Consider the following 17301-nt stretch of genomic DNA (forward strand, 5'->3'; position numbering starts at 1 on the left):
ACAACTTTTGGTCCCTCATTCTATGCCAGCCTGATTTCAGCATGACTGGCCATATACACAAGACCCCCCACACATGGAACATGCCCTACCACAGCACTCTACCTTCTACTGACCACAAAGACAGAAACTAGGCCTACCCATTATTGCTCTTTCCAATCAAAGACATCAATGATGTGGATCCACATGTCCAGGACAAACTGGCAGCAAATGCAAAACTGAAGCCAAGAAATTAACCCAGTACAGCCCAAATGAACTATGTTAAGTCCCCCCTTACCCACAGAAAATGTGTTTGAAGATCTTCAGTGGATGCCTGTAACCACTGATAGTACCGAACCCTATATACACTTTTTTCCTATACATACCTGCTTATGATAAAGTTTAATTTATAAATACACAGAATATCTGAATTGCCAGCATCACTACTCTTGCACTTGGGAGTCATTACTAAGTAAAATAAAGGTTACTTGTCAACAAGCATTGCAATATTGCAACTCCAATGACCACTAAGTGACTAAGAGGTGGGTAGCAATACAGAGTGGATACACCAGAGAGAGAGATGACTCATATCCCAGGCAGGATGGCACAAGGCTTCATCGCACTACTCAGAACAGCAGGCAATCTAAAACTTATATGTTTATTTCCAGAATTTTCCATTTAATTTTTTGGACATAGCAGACTTCAGTTAATTGCAACCACAGGAAACGAAACCATGGATAAAGGGGGACTGCTGTATTCTTTCCCTCTTGGGAGTATAAATAATCCTTAGCTATAGCATGCTGTTCAGGTCAAGTTTTTTTAAGTCAGTCAACAAATACATGAATGGCTCAGCCAGGATGAGTGGGCAGCATGACAAACTAGAAAAAAGGAAGCATGGGCTTTGGAGGCAGTCAACCGAATACTGAATTCCAACTCTACCACTTTCTAGCAAAAGGACCTTTGGCATTATTTAACATCTCTGAGCCTCAGTTTCCTCATCTGTAAAATGGGAGTAACACCTAACGGCTGAGTGGAGACAGAGTCAATAAAATACAAGAGAAGCTGCTGCAGTAGTTCTCATCATTAATGAAAGGCAGCCATCACAAGATCTGCCATCATTGATGAAGTTCCCATTGTGGCTCAGTGCTAACAATCCCAATTAAAACCCATGAAGATGCAGGTTCAATCCCTGGACTCACTCAGTGGGTTAAGGTTCTGGCGTTGCTGTGAGCTGTGGTGTAGGTCACAGACATGGCTTGGATCTGGCACTGCTGTGGTTGTGGCATAGGCCAGCAGGCGCAGCTCCATTCTGACCCTTAGCCTGGGAACGTCCATGTACCACAAGTGCTGCCCTAGGAAGACTAAAAAAAAAAAAAAAAAAGGAATTCCTACATTTATCTATGGATTTGAATGATTGCATCCTACCTAAATATATTACGGTATATTGGAGTTCCCATCGTGGCTCAGTGGCTAATGAATCCCACTAGGAACCATGAAGTTGCAGTGTAGGTCACAGACGTGGCTCAGATCCTGTTGTTGCTGTGGCTGTAGCGTAGGCTTGTGGCTACAGCTCCGATTAGACCCCTAGCCTGGGAACCTCCATATGCCAAGGGTATGGCCCTAAAAAGACAAAAAACGGAAAAAAAAAAAAGGCCATAAAATTTGAAGCAAATGGGAAACCAGAAGTAACTAATCCATCATTTTAATGATTTTTCAAACAGAATCCATAAGCATTCCACCACAAAGACTTGAGAGAAATGAAGTTCAAGTTACTCACACATCAATCCTATAGGATAAGTAGAGAATAGTCAGCACATTTTGTCAAACAGTGCCACACTTAAGTACACATAGGCAATTAAAGCACCCAGTGAGGCCACAGTCCCAATCTTCAAACAACCTAGAGCAGAGGTTCCTGATTACCATGTATGATGGTGAACTTAAACTCTGCTGTACATTCTATCTAGTTCCACCAAACTGGGCTCATTTTTTTGTTCCTTCTCTTTTAGAAAAACTCACACATATTAGTTTTCCCCAAGCCTTCATTTCTTCTTTTCTTTCTTTTTTATTTATTTATTTTTGTTTTTTAGGGCCATACCTGCAGCATATGGAAGTTCCCGGGCTAGGGGTTGAACTGGAGCTATAGGTGCCAGCCAACACTACAGCCAGAGCAAAACCAGCTACCCTCTTTGTCTGTGACCTACACCACAGCTCAGGGGAATGCCAGATCCTTTAACCCACTGAGCAGGGCCAGGGTCAAACCCAAGTCCTCATAGATACTGGTTGTGTTGGTTTCCACTAAGCTACAGTGAGGACTCCCAATTTCTTATTCCTTCATCCAAAGACCAGACTAGAGATCATACTTCCAAGAAAGCTAGTGTACTTTCTTTGTTGAGGATGCCTAATAATGAAATGGATATGAGACACTTCTAGAAGTTCCCATCGTGGCAAAGCTGAAACAATCCAACTAGGAACCATGAAGTTGCAGTTTCGATCCCTGGCCTGGATCGGTGGGTTGGGGATCTGGTGTTGCTGTGGGCTATGGTGTAGGTCACAGATGCGGCTCGGCTCTGGCGTGGCTGTGACATAGGCTGGCAGCTGTAGCTCCGATTAGACCTCTAGCCTGGGACCCTCCATGTGGCACAGGTATGGCCCTAAAAAGCAAAAAAAAAAAAAAAAAAAAGAGAGAGAGAGAAACACTTCTATTAGTGCACAGAACACTATTCATGTTTAGCGTGAAAGCCATTTATCTTCTCAAGCGAAAAATCTCTGACACTCACTTTTCTGCCTCTTTTGACTATTCCACATAAATTGTATTTTCCTACCAATCTGTGAAGCCAGATGAAGTGGCACATGCCTACAATCCCAGGTACTCAAGAGGCTGAGAAGCAAGAGGGTCGCTTGAGTCAGGAGTTACTGGCTGCAGTGCACTATGCCAACTGGGTGCCTGTCTGCACTAAGTTCAGCATCACTACAATGGTCTCATGGGAGCAGGGAATCACCAGGTTACCTAAGGCAGGGTGAACCAGCTCAAGATGGAAAAAGAGCAGGTTAAAAGAGAAATAGATTGGAATCCAGGTCTAACACAACTTCTTACCACACAGTGGATCTGGACAGACTTACAGAAAGTTGGACGGGACCTTAGAGCTCTCATAACCCACCCTTTCAGTTGGAAGGGACATTAGAGCTCTTGTAACCCACCCCTTCAGCTGCTCCTTAAGCACAAATCTCCCTCAACTGAAGAGGATGCTGCAGGAGGCTCAGCTAAATTCATTTAGATCTGCCTTCTATGCATGACTTGCCAGATAGAATCCCTGAAGGCAGGGGAGATTTCTTCGTCATATTTCTTCCAGGCCTGTCTTGATGGTCAAGACATAAAAACTTGGAGTTCCTATCATGGCTCGGTGATTAACAAATCTGACTAAGAACCATGAGGTTGTGGGTTCGATCCCTGGCCTCACTCCATGAGCTAGGGATCTGGCGTTGCCATGATCTGTGGCGTAGATCACGGCTATGGCTTGGATCCCACGTTGCTGTGGCTCTGGCGCAACTGAGCCGTAGCCGAAGCTCCGATTGGACCCCTAGCCTGGGAACCTCCATATGCCATGGGTGCGGCCATAGAAAAGACACACCAAAAAAAAAAAAAAAAAAAAAAAAGACTTAACACCTAGTAAATGGTCCCTGAACTCAGCTGGATAAATGGATTTTTCTATGATTATTTTTATAAAACAGCACCACTCCCACTTTCTACCCTCTTCGCTCCAGCTCAGCTCAGACTCCTCACTTTTCCGGCAAGAGCAGGTTCTACCACCTCGAGAAACATAAAGCATAAAACTGTTACTCACGGGAGGATGTCAGGATGGTTACCAATGAGTTTGCTCATTGACACACAGAGCCGTTCGTGTAAATCATGGTTGACTTGGCCTCCAGCTTTAATGGCATCAGCATTTCTTTCCAGCAAATCCAAAAGTAGAGGGCGCAGCTGGCGGCCAACCAGCACAGTACAGTCCTTATCCAGCAGTAACTGTGCTAAGGTACTCAAGACACACTGGCGATCTTGAGGTGTCCACATCTGAGAAAAGGACAAAAAAAAATTTCTAGGTAAACAATATCCATTTGTACTGCCACAGAACAAAGAATCCTGCCTATTTCTGCTGTGGTGGAGTGGGTTAAGGATTCTGTATTGCCATAGCTGTGGCTGGAATTTGATCTCTGGTCTGGGAACTTCCATATACTACAGGAGTTGCCGGAAAAAAAAAAAAAAAATCCTACCTAGCTCAGAACCAAAATATCCAATTTCCAGACTTCATAATGAGTTTATCATAAAAATTAAAAAAAAACCAACAAACAAACAAAAACAGTGAGAGTTTTGGCAAGAGAGGACTTCTTAATCTAAAGCCTGTTACATATAAATTTTAGTCCACTGGGGTTTGAGGTAAAAGGACTGATACCAGGATTCCATGTAAAATGCCATACAGCTTTAGCTTCCTTGAAAAATAATCTGTTTCATGGTCATAATAACACCTTCCAGGGAATCCAGTGCTTCTCCCAACTCCTTTGCTCTTGAAGGAAAACAGGAATTAAATAGGGGGCAGGGTACAGTTAATATAAAACTGCCAACTCTCTTGAGGAAAGAAGATAAAAGTCAATTCTTGGAGATGAATGAGGATATATCCCTATGAAAGCTTCAGATTTTAATAACTAAAAAAAAAAAAGGATCCAAAGCAGACAGCCACACGGATTTGCAAGATGAATTTTTGCACTACAAAATTCTAGTGTCTGGGCCTAGAATGTCCACAAGCATAAAAAGATAAACTGAGAAGTGTGTAAAAAGTCTCATCTTACTAGTGTGTAGCCAAGTCTACAATCCTCAATGCAGGGCAATGTGACAGTAGGTTTAAATTACTTGGGGGGGCATATCCGCTGATCCAGCAAGCCCAATGTTATGAATTCATAGCCTAAAGAGTTTGACACTAAATCCTTACCCACAGGAGGGCAAATTGAGTTCCCACAGTGATGCAGTGGCTTAAGAATCTGATTGCAGAAGCTCAGATCCCTAGCCCAGTGCAGTGGGTTAAAAGATCCAGCATCTCATAGGTCAAAGCTGCTGTTCCTCTTCAATCCCTGGCTCAGGAACTTCCATATGCTGCAGGTGGGGCCATTAAAAAAAAAAAGGAAAAAAAGTGCAACTTGAACACAATCCAATACCAAATTCAAAAAATGTATGTGTTTTGTTTTGTTTTTTGTCTTTTCTAGGGCCGAACCCTCGGCATATGGAAGTTCCCAGGCTAAGGGTCTAATTGGAGCTGTAGCCTACGCCACAGCCATAGCAGTGCCAGATCCAAGCCGCATCTGCGACCTACACCACAGTTCACAGCAATGCCAGATCCTTAACCCACTGAGCCATGACAGGAACTCCCAAAAAAATGTTTCTTTTTTAATACTGTCATTTTAGATCTTTAACCAGATTCCATCCAAGATTATCAGCCATATTACATGTCACGATTAGCTTTCTATAAACAATTTTGCTTTCTGTGTACAAATTAGTTATCAATGAAATAAAAAATAAAACCATATACTAGGCAAAGAACTTTATTAATCTTTGTTTCGAACTTTATTCTCAGGCTTCTTCAGCTTAATTAAAGCTGCAAAGAATGGGGAGTTCCCATCGTGGCGCAGTGGTTAACAAATCCAACTAGAAACCATGAGGTTGTGGGTTCGATCCCTGGCTTTGTTCAGTGGGTTAAGGACCTGGCGTTGCCGTGAGCTGTGGTGTGGGTTGCAGATGCAGCTCGGATCCTGCGTTGCTATGGCTCTGGTGCAGGTCGGCAGCTACAGCTCTGATTAGACCCCTAGCCTGGGAACCTCCATATGCCGCGAGAGCAGCCCTAGAAATGGCAAAAAAAGACCAAAAAAAAAAAAAAATGCAAAGAATGAATTGTGTATAAGCAAAAACTGAAAAGAGCTGCAATGTCCAGGGGCTTGGGCTTAAAAAATAAAAAATATTAGAGATCTAGATTTTATCAGACCCATAAACAAAATTTTAAAAAGCAGTCAATATAAAACAGCAGCTCCCAGTTTTATCTCCTTTAGAAGTTGACTCAATTCAGTTTGCTTCATTCTTGGAAGCCTCATCAAAATTCTCCACAAGATCTAGAACTTCATCATCATCATCCTCTCTAGTAGCAAGCAGGGCTTTTCCATCCACCGATTGTTTGGGCAGAGCTTCAACCAGTCTCCTTAAACTGCTCAGACTGTCTGCACCAAGCTGGCTTAAGATGCTGGGAAGCATTTCTGTCAGCTGCTTTATCTCAGCATGGCCCGCAATGGTGAAAGTGTTTGCTGCCAGAGATGCCTGAATTTTAGGATTGTTAAAATGGATCACTTTCCTTGGTTTGTGAACATAGTCGCCTCTTCAATACCAGAGATATTGTTTACCCCAACTTCTTTAGAGAGAACTGAAGTTTTTTGTCATCTGCTGTGGCTGTTCTATGAACCACCTTCTTTCTGCGAACAGTTCCTTTTCCACCAATGCGCACTTGAATCTGCAGTTTAGAGAGTTTCTCCTGGTTCATGATTTCTTTCATCTTGTTGGAGCGGAAATGGGGCCGTGTGGAGGACTAGGGTTGGCGCTCAGGGGGTCTCAGGCAGACCAGGTGAGATTAGGCGCGCACATGTGGGGCGCAAGATGGCAGCTAGAGCCCAAAAAATGTTTTAATCTACAATTATCGCTCAGAAAAGAGAAGTCCACCTTACACCTGAACTCTTACAAAGATCTGCCAAATTAAGAAGGCATTCTCTGATTAAAACACCTCATTCTGAACAAAGCACTGACTGGAAAAAGACGTTAACTTGAAACAATTTCTATCAATACTAGCTCCACCGTTTAAAGGAGGCTACATGAAGGATTTCGTAAAAATGGAGGTAAGGAAATTTAACAGATTTGAATTCACAGGAGCATAACCTCACATTTTCAGCAGGTAATGTCTTTATAAGACAAATCCTCTAAAGCTATCATTAAGAAAGATTTCTCTTACAGCGCCGCATGGGGTTAAGGATCCAGCTTAGTCATTGCAACCGAACAAGAAAAAAAATACACTTGGTTTTTTATCCCACTTCTAGCCAAGATCCTAAAACCCCCAAGAATTTCCTGTAATGAGTGAGATAAAGGCATCTTGTTATGTTAATGAAGTGAATTTGGGAAAGCTGTTAGGAAGGGAAAGGGTTGCTGAGAGCCAATCATGTGATTAGTAGACTGTAACTTTCAGTCCCACTCCCACACCTCAGAGGATTGCAGAGGCTGAAAATTGAGAGTTCAATCATCAATGGCCAAAGATTTAATCAAACATGCATATGTAAGAAAGCTTCCCTAAAAATCCGAAAGAACATGGTTCAGAGAGCTTTCGAGTTGGCGAACGTTTGGAAATGCAGCATTCAATGTACCTGGAGAGGGCACAAGCTCCCCACCCCCTCCCACATACCTTGCCCTATGCATCCCCTCCATCTGGCTGTCCATGAATTATATCCTTTTATAATAAACTGATGTTCTAGCAAGTAAATTTTTCTCAGAGTCTTGTGAGCCGTTCTGGCAAATTAATCAAACCCAAGGAAGAACTCCAATTTATAGCCAGTTTGTCAGAAGCTCAGGTGAGAACTGTGTGTGTGTTAGGGGTTGGCGGGGGGCGGGGGACCGCAGTGGCAGGAGAGTCTCGTAAAGCTGAGCCTTTACCCAGAGGGTTCTGACACTTTCTGCATAAACAGTGTCAGAATCAAATTAAATTATAGGACCCCACTGGTGTCAGAGAATTGCTTGGTGGTGTTAGAAAGAAAATGCACAAGCTGGAATTAAAAGTCAGAATTGTAGGAAGGTAGTGGCAGTGGGAATGAAGAGGAAGGAAGATTCAATACTGAGGAAGGAAAATCAGGAGGACCTGGCAAAAAGTGATGGAAAAGGAGTGAAAAAGAGTTGAGGACACTAAGTTCTCTATAATTAGGGACTAGATAAAGAGAGAGTGGTGTCACCAGCTGAGATAACACAGAAAAAAAGCACAACCCTAAAAAATTCTTACTTCATATCCCAAACTCCATTAGAACAATGTTTCAAAAGTCTTTGCTTTCCAGTATAAACCGTTTTTCCCCAAATAAGAGAAAAATAGAATGAAAACAATCAACTCTTCTATGAGTGAAGGACTTGAAAGTATTACTGAAATTGGAAAGGAACAACCCTGAAAACTTCTTAGATTCTATCCAATCTGAAACACAGAATCTATAGGAGTGGTTCTCACACTTCGAAATGTCAAGTTCTCTAAAATAAAGGCTACAAACCATTTCCTCATGTTACTCCCAATACACAAGTACCAATTTTATCCAATTACAGTGGTGGAGAATCATAAATAAATACCCTGTTGCCAGCGGTCCATAATCACTAGCTTCAGAACCTCTGCTCTAAATGCAAGCCCACTTACAGAAAAACACTTCTGGCCAAAATACATAATTCAGGAGCCTGTCACCACAAGCTTAGCTCAAATAAACTGATCATCTCTTTCCTTAATTCCTCCCATCAAAAATCAGTTTTCTTTCTAGACTTCCCCATTTGTGTTAGTGATTCCCTTCATTGGGGGGTCAAAGGTCAGACACCCAAGGGACATCTTCCATTCCTCCCTCTTTTGCTACACACGTTCAATTTGTTATCACCAAACAGAAATGCCTTTCATGTTAGTTCCCTGCTGCTCCAGACCCAAAATACTGCTATCTCTTCCTAAGCAATAGGGTATATATGTACATAATACATTTGTGACTGAATACCTAGGCTCCAGATACTGGAGTTGGAAAATAATTTTTTTTCTACTCTCAAAAAAGCTCAAAAGTCTTGGGAGTGGCGGTGGGAAAGTATAAAACAAAAAATTAAAATGCCACGTGAAAAATGCGTAAAAAGGGGTCTTCAACTCAGGCAGGAGGTAGTAAACGAGAAAAAGCTCTTAAAAGGCCAGACTACCCATTTCCCAGAAAATTCTAACTCATCTCGTAATTCCTCCAGTTAATATTTTACACTTAGCACTAGCGGTCTCGCTTTGTCCTTCAATCTTTTTCTGTGTTTATGAACGGTCTCCAAAAATAGACACTAAATTCCCTGAAGGCAGAGACCGTAACGAATGTATGTCTCCTCAAAGAGCCATGCTGCGTCTTACACACAGCAGGAATACAATCAATACTTGTCAGTGGGCCGAAAAGACCAGAAAGGGACAGAAAGGAAACAAGCACAGAAGCTAACCGGGGGGGGGCTGGACTCGGCACACTTAGGTAATACACACGTCTAAAGGGCAGAGACGCAACCTAAATTACAGAAAAACCAAACACACTTCTTTCCGAAGGCCAGGTCTGCCACACGCAGTCAGGGCACTAGAAAAGGGGCAAGTAGGTGGAAAAGGGAAGGGAACGCTCCCCCCGAGAAAAACAAAAGGCTCCTCAAATGCGTGCGGACGCCTCCTCCACTGGCCAACCCCGGGGAGGGGGCCAGGGCCAGAATTGACCAGACGCCGCTTCCGCGTACTCTTAAAGCTGCGCATCTTCGCGTAGGGCCAAGGGGCACGCTCCAGGTGGGCGGCAGGGACCGCCAGGCTCTCTTCCTTCTCTTACCTGCTTGACCAAGAACCTGCCCAGCTCGCTGCGGCTCTTCTCGCTCTTGGCAGCGATTAACCGCAGCGGCGCAGCCGCCACCTCCAACAAGAGGTGCTCCATGACGGCGGGCCCTCTGCACTGGGCGGCCACCGGCAGTCCCGGCTTCGCGCTCAGAGCCCGGGAGCTGCTGAAGTCTCCGCACCAGAGCTATCACAAACTACGCCCCTGGGGAAAGCGGCCGCTGCTGCTCCGCAGGCACTTAGAGAGTAACAGCACACGTGGGGGAGCACGCGGCGCTCTGCGTCATCAGCCCGCGACAGCGACGGACCAGCTCGTCTGGCCCCGCCCCCTGGGCAGCGGAAACACTGGACATCACTCTCCTGCCAGTTCCGGGAGGAGAATCCATTTCTTGCAATGATGCGAAGTTCTGGAGACAATGAATGGCGGGACAGCGAAACAGAATATTCCGCTATGCGAAAGAAGCTAGGGAGTCCCTAAGGGCGTGTGATCAATCCTTAGCCCACCATGCCTCCCTATGCCTCAACACACAGAAAATCAGATGGGAGCAGAAAAGATTTGCCCCCTCTGATCTAGCAAGTCCCATTCTACACCTCTAGCCTAAAATATTTGCACACAAGTGTAACAAGTACACTCCTTACATCTTTCTTATCAAATATTAGAAATAAGTGTTCAACTGAGGATGAAATAAAGTATAGTATATAGGATAAAGAATATCCTCGAGTTCTGTCATGGCTCAGCAGAAATGAATCTGACTAGCATCCCTGAGGACACAGGTTCAATCCCTGGCCTCGCTCAGTGGGTTAAGGATCCGACGTTGCCTGAGCTGTGGTGTAGGTCACAGAGGAGGATCGGATCTGGCATTGCTGTGGCTGTGCTATAGGCCGGCAGCTGTAGCTCCGATTGAACCCCTAGCCTGGGAACCTCCACATGCCAGGGGTACACCCCTAAAAAGACAGAATACATATATTCTGAAACCGCAGGAGTGCAGTAGAAGAGTTTTTTAAAAAGTGCATTTATATCAAGTTCATGAACAAGCCAAAATAATGGCAGACTCTTGGTTGCTTTGGGGGGGGGGTGTTGATTGTGAAGGGGCCTAAGGGAACCTCCTAGGGTGATGGAAATATTTCATTAGCATTCCCTAGGTAGGTACAAAATGGGGGAAAAATCACCTGTACATTTAAGATTTTTGTGCTTTTCGGGGTTCTTGGTGTGGCTCAGTGATAAGGAACCTGACTAGAACCCAGAGGATGCAGGTTCAATCTCTGGCCTCCCTCAGTGGCTCAGTGGGTTAAGTATTTGGCTTTACCTTGAGCTGCGGTGCATGTTGCAGACTCACCTCCCTACATTGCTGTTGCTGTGGCCTAGGCCAGCAGCTTGAGCTCCCATTTAACCCCTAGCCTAGGAACTTCCATATGCCACAGGTGCAGCCCTAAAAAACAAAAATAAATAAAATTTTGCACTTTCATAAATTATACCTCTAAAAAGTGTTCTTAAGGTGGGTAGGCCTTTCTGTATTGACATAAGTAGATCTCCAAAGGAAGTTTATACTATGTTTCAAACTTTCAAAAATACGTTTGAATTTAGGAATGGATTAGCAATGAGATCCTGCTGTGTAGCACTGGGAACTATGTCTAATCATTTATGATGGAGCATGATAATATGAGAAAAATGATAATATGAGATAATATGAGATAATATGGGAATGTAGACATGTATGTGTAACTGGGTCACCTTGCTGTACAGTAGAAAATTGACAGAACACTGTAAACCAGGTATAATGGAAAAAAATAAAAATCTTTATATACAAAAAGAAATGCTCAATAAATGTTAATCAGGATTATTAAACAAAAAATGTTTGAATTTGAATTTTTTTTTTTTGTCTTTTTGCCATTTCTTGGGCTGCTCCCGTGGCATATGGAGGTTCACAGGCTAGGTAGGGGTCGAGTCGGAGCTGTAGCCACTGGCCTACACCACAGACACAGCAACGCGGGATCCCAGCCGCGTCTGCAACCTACACCACAGCTCACGGCAACGCTGGATCGTTAACCCACTAAGCAAGGTCAGGGATCGAACCCGCAACCTCATAGTTCCTAGTCGGATTCGTTAACCACTGCGCCACAACGGGAACTCCAGAAGTATACATATTAATTAACTTCTATTTGTTTTTCTCTTGTAAATCTGGTTTTTATTACAAGGTTCTCAGCCAAGAACTCAAGAAGGGTAGAGGGAAATTACTTTTCCTCCCCTATATACCCTTTCTCAGGAATCTGTTGAAAAAGATGCTCCCCTATATAAGGGTATAAAACAGAAGAAAGAAGATACGGGATCTAGAAAGTGAGAGATTCAACACAGAAATGTGAAAAGAAAACTCAAGATGACTGATAGAAATCTCAAGACTTTCAGCTGGGCAGCAGCAAATAAGCTAACAGTTCTGGAGTAGCTAAGTTGTAGATCACATTAGTGGTTGCCTGGGTATAGAAGTGAAAGACAAAACTGACTGCAGAAAACTGTGAGGCAACATTTTTGGGTGATGGAAATGTTCTTAGACTGGATTGTAGGCATTCCTTTGTGGCTCAGTGTGTTGAGAATCCAGCACTGTCACTGCTGTGGTTTTGGTTATATCTTTGGCATGGGTTCAATCCTGGGAACTTCCACATGCTGTGGGTGTGGCCAAAAAAAAAAAAAAAAAGATAGATTGTAGTAGTGGTGGCACAACTCTATAAATTTACTAAAATTGTTGAGCTGCACACTCACAGTGGGTGAATTTTATGGTATATAAATTATGCCTCATCTAAGTAAAGTAGGAGACAGATGGGCCCTTGGGCTAAGAACAGCTAAAACGTGTTAGGCTGAGTAAATCGGGCCTTGCTTCTCCTTAACACCTCAAAGACAAAGTTAATGAGCAGGAGCTGAGTTCGGCTGGAGTAAAAAATAGATGACCACATCAATCACTCCTGGGCTCAAGAGGAGCTCCCCAATTACACATGCGCAGAAAGATTCTTAGAGGTCAAAAAGGGAGGGGGTGCCGGGCCTTAATAGGTCCTGATAACCATCCCATAAATATTTGCTCTGGAATCCATCTTGGCCAAAAGATTCCCACACGTATTGGGGAAGTCCCTGGGTCCTATCAGGTGTAAGAAATCAAACAAGATAATTAGCCAAAGGAAAACAAGACCCAGAAGAACTGTCCTCTCTAAGTAATTTAAATCACCTCTCTGGGGCTTTCCTTATTCAGAAGGACTCCTACACCTGCACTCCTTTTTTCTTTTCTTTTTATGGCTATCCCATGGCTTATGGAAGTTCCCAGGGCCAGGAATCAAATCTGAGCCACAGCTGCAAACATCACCACAGTTGGATTCTTTAACCCACTGCACTGGGCCAGGGATGAACCTGTGCCTCCCCAGCAACCTCGGCCACTGCAGTTGGATTCTTAACCCACTGTACCACAGCAGGAACTCCTACACTCCTCTTTTGGGTGTGTATTGCTGCCCTGCTTCTGTCTTAAATAAATAAACTGTGTGTTCTTCCACATGTTATACTGTGTCTCTAATAATCAATTTTGTACCTGTTTTTAACAGTCTTTGCCTCCTTGAAACATTCTTGTTTTTTCTTTTTTCTTTTCTTTTTTTTTAATGGGCCTCGCCCAGTTGCATGTGGAGGTTCCCAGGCTAGGGGTCCAATTGGAGCTACAGCTGCCGGCCTAGGCCACAGCCACAGCAATGCAGGATCCGAGCTGGGTCTTCGACCTACACCACAGCTCATGGCAATGCCAGATCCTTAGCCCACTGAGGAGGCCAGGGATTGACCCCTCAACCTCGTGGTTCCTAGTCAGATTCCTTTCTACTGCGCCATGACAGAACTCCCTGAAACATTCTTGTTTTCGATGGGTGTTAAGAATCAGGGGAACTCTGCTCTTAGCATCTAGCCTCTAGCTGATCTAGGTTAGGATTCCTGGTTTTCACCCAGGCTGTCGTGTTCAATTCCCGAGCAGGGAATTAAGGTTGCTCTTCAAGCCATCACTCATTACTGTCTCTCCAAGATCAAAATCTCCATAAATAATGCTAATAATAATCAGCAAGGAATAGGATATGTGTAGGTACAGATGAAACAAGATTCAATAGTTAATGAAATTGGATGTTGGTTAATGGGAGTCCATAGACTCAGACTATTGCACATGTTTGAAAATTTCAACAATAAAAGGTAAAATAATGCGTATATTTTTTGGCCATACCCGCAGTATGTAGAAGTTCCTGGGCCAGGGTCAGAAACAATGTTGCAGTTTCGGTCTGTGCCACAGCTGTGGCAATGCCAGAGCCTTAACCGGCTGCACGAAAAGGAACTTCCAATATTTAAAAAAAAACTACAAGGGTCATCTGAAAAGGACTCAGGTATGAAAGGGTAGCAGAATACGCCACTCCAAAACATGCCACATAAGTATTAAGGATTTCAAGACATGCTACCCCAAAATATGACATATTGACTATTTTGAGCTAAAGGCACTTTGAAAACAGGAGATACAGGAAGGGTTCTCCTTCATCCTCTGCTCTCTGCTTAAAAACAGGCCATAAAATTTCCCATGAGAAATGTGCCCTCCCTGAACCAGCAATAAAAGAACACCCTTATCACCAGAGACTGGTAATCAACACTGAAATGGGTCTGCAGAAACAAACGGACTAAAGTAACCCTTATCTTCCACTAGTTTTTCCTCCACTTTTCTCCTATTCACTTCCCTACAATTTACTGCCTGTAGTCCAGACTTTTTGTTGTGTCATTTCTACACAAACTTATTGGTTCTTTGGCTAATAGGTACATAAGCATTCTTGAAAGGAAGGCAATTGAGAGAAACAGATATAGGTATACCTTGGAGATACTGAAAGTTCAGTTTCAGACCACCACAAGTAAGCAAACATCGACGTAAAGTGAGTCAATTATTTTAGTTTCCCAGTGCACATGAAAGTTATATACTATAGTATAGTCTATTAAGTGTGCAATAACATATCTTTTTTAAAAAGTACACACCTTAATTTTAAAATACTTGATGTTAAGCGAAAAGTGCTAACCATCATCTTGCAAATTCAGCAAGGTGTAATTTTTTTGCAATAGTAATGCCAAAGAAGACTGATCATGCGTCATCATAACAAATATAATACTGGGAGTTCCCTCTGTGGCACAGTGCAAACAAATCTGACTAGTATCTATGATGATACGGTTCAATCCCTGGACTCGCCCAGTGGGTTAAGGATGCAGCATTGCCATGAGCTATGGTGTAGGTCACAGACGAGGCTCAGATTCTGCATTGCTGTGGCTGTATGCTGGCAGCTATAGCTCTGATTCAGCAGCTAGCCTGGAAACTTCCATATGCCATAGATGTGGCCCTAAAAACAGAAAAAAAAATATATATATATAAAATAATGAAAAATTTTAAATATTGTGAGAATTACCAAAATGTGACAGAGATACTAAGTGAGCAAAGCTGTTGGAAAACATGGTGCTGACAAATTTGCTCAATGCAGGGTTGCTACCAATCTTTAATTTGTAAAAATGCACAGTATATGTGAAATGCAATAAAGTGAAGCACAATAAAACAAGGTATGCATGTACAAAAGCTCTCTGCCCTCCCCCTGTCTCCCTAACAGCAGGACATTATAAAAGTGTCCCCTCTTCCATCTGTAACAGGAAAGACAGAAGCTAATCACTGGGGATAACTCTAGACTCTTATCAGCCCAGAGACATCATCAGAGAAAACTATGTAACAAATACTACTAAAAGTAGCCTTTTTAAATTTTTTTAGGGCTGCATGCACAGCACATGGAAGTTCCCAGTCTAGGGGTCGAATCAGAGCTGTAGCCCCTGGCCTACACCACAGCCACAGCAACTCGGGATCCAAGCCATGTCTGCAACATATACCACAGCTCATGGCAACGCTGGATCGGATCCTTAACCGAATGAGCGAGGCCAGGGATTGAACCAGAGTCCTCATGGATATTAGCTGGGTTTGTCAACCGCTGAGCCACCATGGGAACTTCCAAAAATAGCCCTTATTTACCATTTGTTTTCCCATATATTTGCTTTCTCATAATTTGCCACTCTTACAAAGTCAAAGGTCCTTTGGATACTAGTCGGATTCATTACTGCTGAGCCATGACAGGAACTCCTTTTTCCTTTTTTTTGCTCATGCCTGAGACATGGAGAAGTTCCTGGGCCAGGATCAAACCCATGCCATAGCTGTAATTAAAGCCACAGCAGTGACAACACTGAACCACAAGGAAACTCCATGTTTGTTTGTTTGTTTTTGGCTCTGCCCAGGGCATAAAGAAGTTCCTGGGCCAGGGATGGGATCTGTGTCACAGCAGAGACAATGCCAGATCCTTAACTCCCCGAGCCACCAGGGAACTCCTCAATAAATATATATATATTTGTCTTTTTAGGGCCACACTCACAGCATATGGAGGTTCTCAGGCTAGGGGTCGAATGTAAGCTGCAGCTGCTGGCCTACACCACAGCCGCAGCAACTGGGGATCTGAGCTGAGTCTTCGACCCACACCACAGTTCATGGCAGTGCCAGATCCTTAACCCACTAAGCAAGGCCAGGGATTCTCTCCCTCTCTCTACATATATATACATATATATATAGGTGTGTGTGTATACACACATACACATATTTTGTCTTTTTAGGGCTGCACCTTTGGCATATTGAAGTTTCCCAGGCTAAGGTTCAAATCAGAGCTGAAGCTGCCAGCCTACGCCACAGCCACAGCCATGCCAGATTTGAGGCTCCTCTGTGATCTACACCACAGCTCATGGCAACGCTGGATCCTTAACCCACTGAGAGAGGCCAGGGATAGAACCTGCATCCTCACAGATACTTGTCAGATTCGTTACAGTTGAGCCATAATGGGAATACCCCCAACAAATATTTTTTTGATGAATTCTATCATTAAGCACTCATACTGAAAAACAGGATTCAATCAACTGCTAAGTTTTGTCAATTTTACCTCCTAAATATTCTAAAATCAGTCCCCTTGTCTACTTGCCATCTCCCTTAGGTCCTCTTCTTATCTAGCCTGGGTCCCTGCAATACCATCTCAAAACCCTCCTTCTCAAGGCCAACAGATCTTACTAATGTAAATCAGATTATGACCACCCCAAACTTAAAAATCCTTCGGTGTTCCCCCATACCTCGTCATCTAAAGGTGAATTCCAGGCTCTATGACATATATGTGGCCCTTCAAGGTCTGGCTTCTGACTCCCTCTCCAGCCTCATCTCACACTTTATGCTCCAGCAACTATGAATGCCTGCTGATTGCACACCTTCTACCCTTTCTCAGTTTCCACTACCTGGAATGCTTCCTGGCTAGCTAACTTCTCTTCAGAAGCAAAGGTGGTTGGAGGAGAATCTAGGAAACCAGTATTCTTCCAGAACATATTTTCCCAAACGGGACCCTTTCTGAAAAATATAACTTGTTATGTTATGCCAGTTGCAAGTTGTTAAAATGGACAAACATAAGTAAAAGACTAGGAATCAAAACCACATCCCTAGATGAGGTAGCGGCGGAAGTTGGCTTGGCTTTATTTCCCCACCAATCAATCGCGCAGGCTCCGCCTCCAGAGGCTAGACCCTACCCGCACCTCAGATTCCCCCAGGTGCTTACTAAAAGACAATTCAGGTCTTTTACCTCTAAAAAAGCA

The 17301-nt window shown here is 43.5% G+C and overlaps 1 protein-coding gene and 1 pseudogene across 5 annotated transcripts in view; both read right to left on the reverse strand.

Moving 5' to 3' along the window:
• The window catches only part of MDN1 (midasin AAA ATPase 1), a 166654-nt gene extending 156792 nt beyond the window's left edge, over positions 1–9862 (reverse strand). For all 5 annotated transcript variants that reach the window (XR_014805773.1, XM_084960086.1, XM_084960067.1 and 2 more), the window contains exons 1-2: positions 9610–9862; positions 3819–4045 (exon numbers count right to left, since the gene is read on the reverse strand). Coding sequence is in view for 4 of the 5 variants with exons in the window: in XM_084960086.1 (XP_084816212.1) it covers positions 3819–4045; positions 9610–9711 (329 nt within the window). In the remaining variant the exon portion in view is untranslated. The remainder of the gene's footprint in view (positions 1–3818; positions 4046–9609) is intronic.
• On the reverse strand, positions 5955–6662 carry LOC100523413 (transcription factor BTF3 pseudogene; annotated as a pseudogene).
• Positions 9863–17301: the final 7439 nt, after the last annotated feature.

Source organism: Sus scrofa, chromosome 1 (assembly GCF_054392235.1).
Source record: "Sus scrofa isolate SSC_HxYL_T2T_F1_AM1 chromosome 1, Sscrofa_HxYL_maternal_Yorkshire_Landrace_v2.0, whole genome shotgun sequence".
In the NCBI taxonomy this organism is placed as follows: Eukaryota; Metazoa; Chordata; class Mammalia; order Artiodactyla; family Suidae; genus Sus; species Sus scrofa.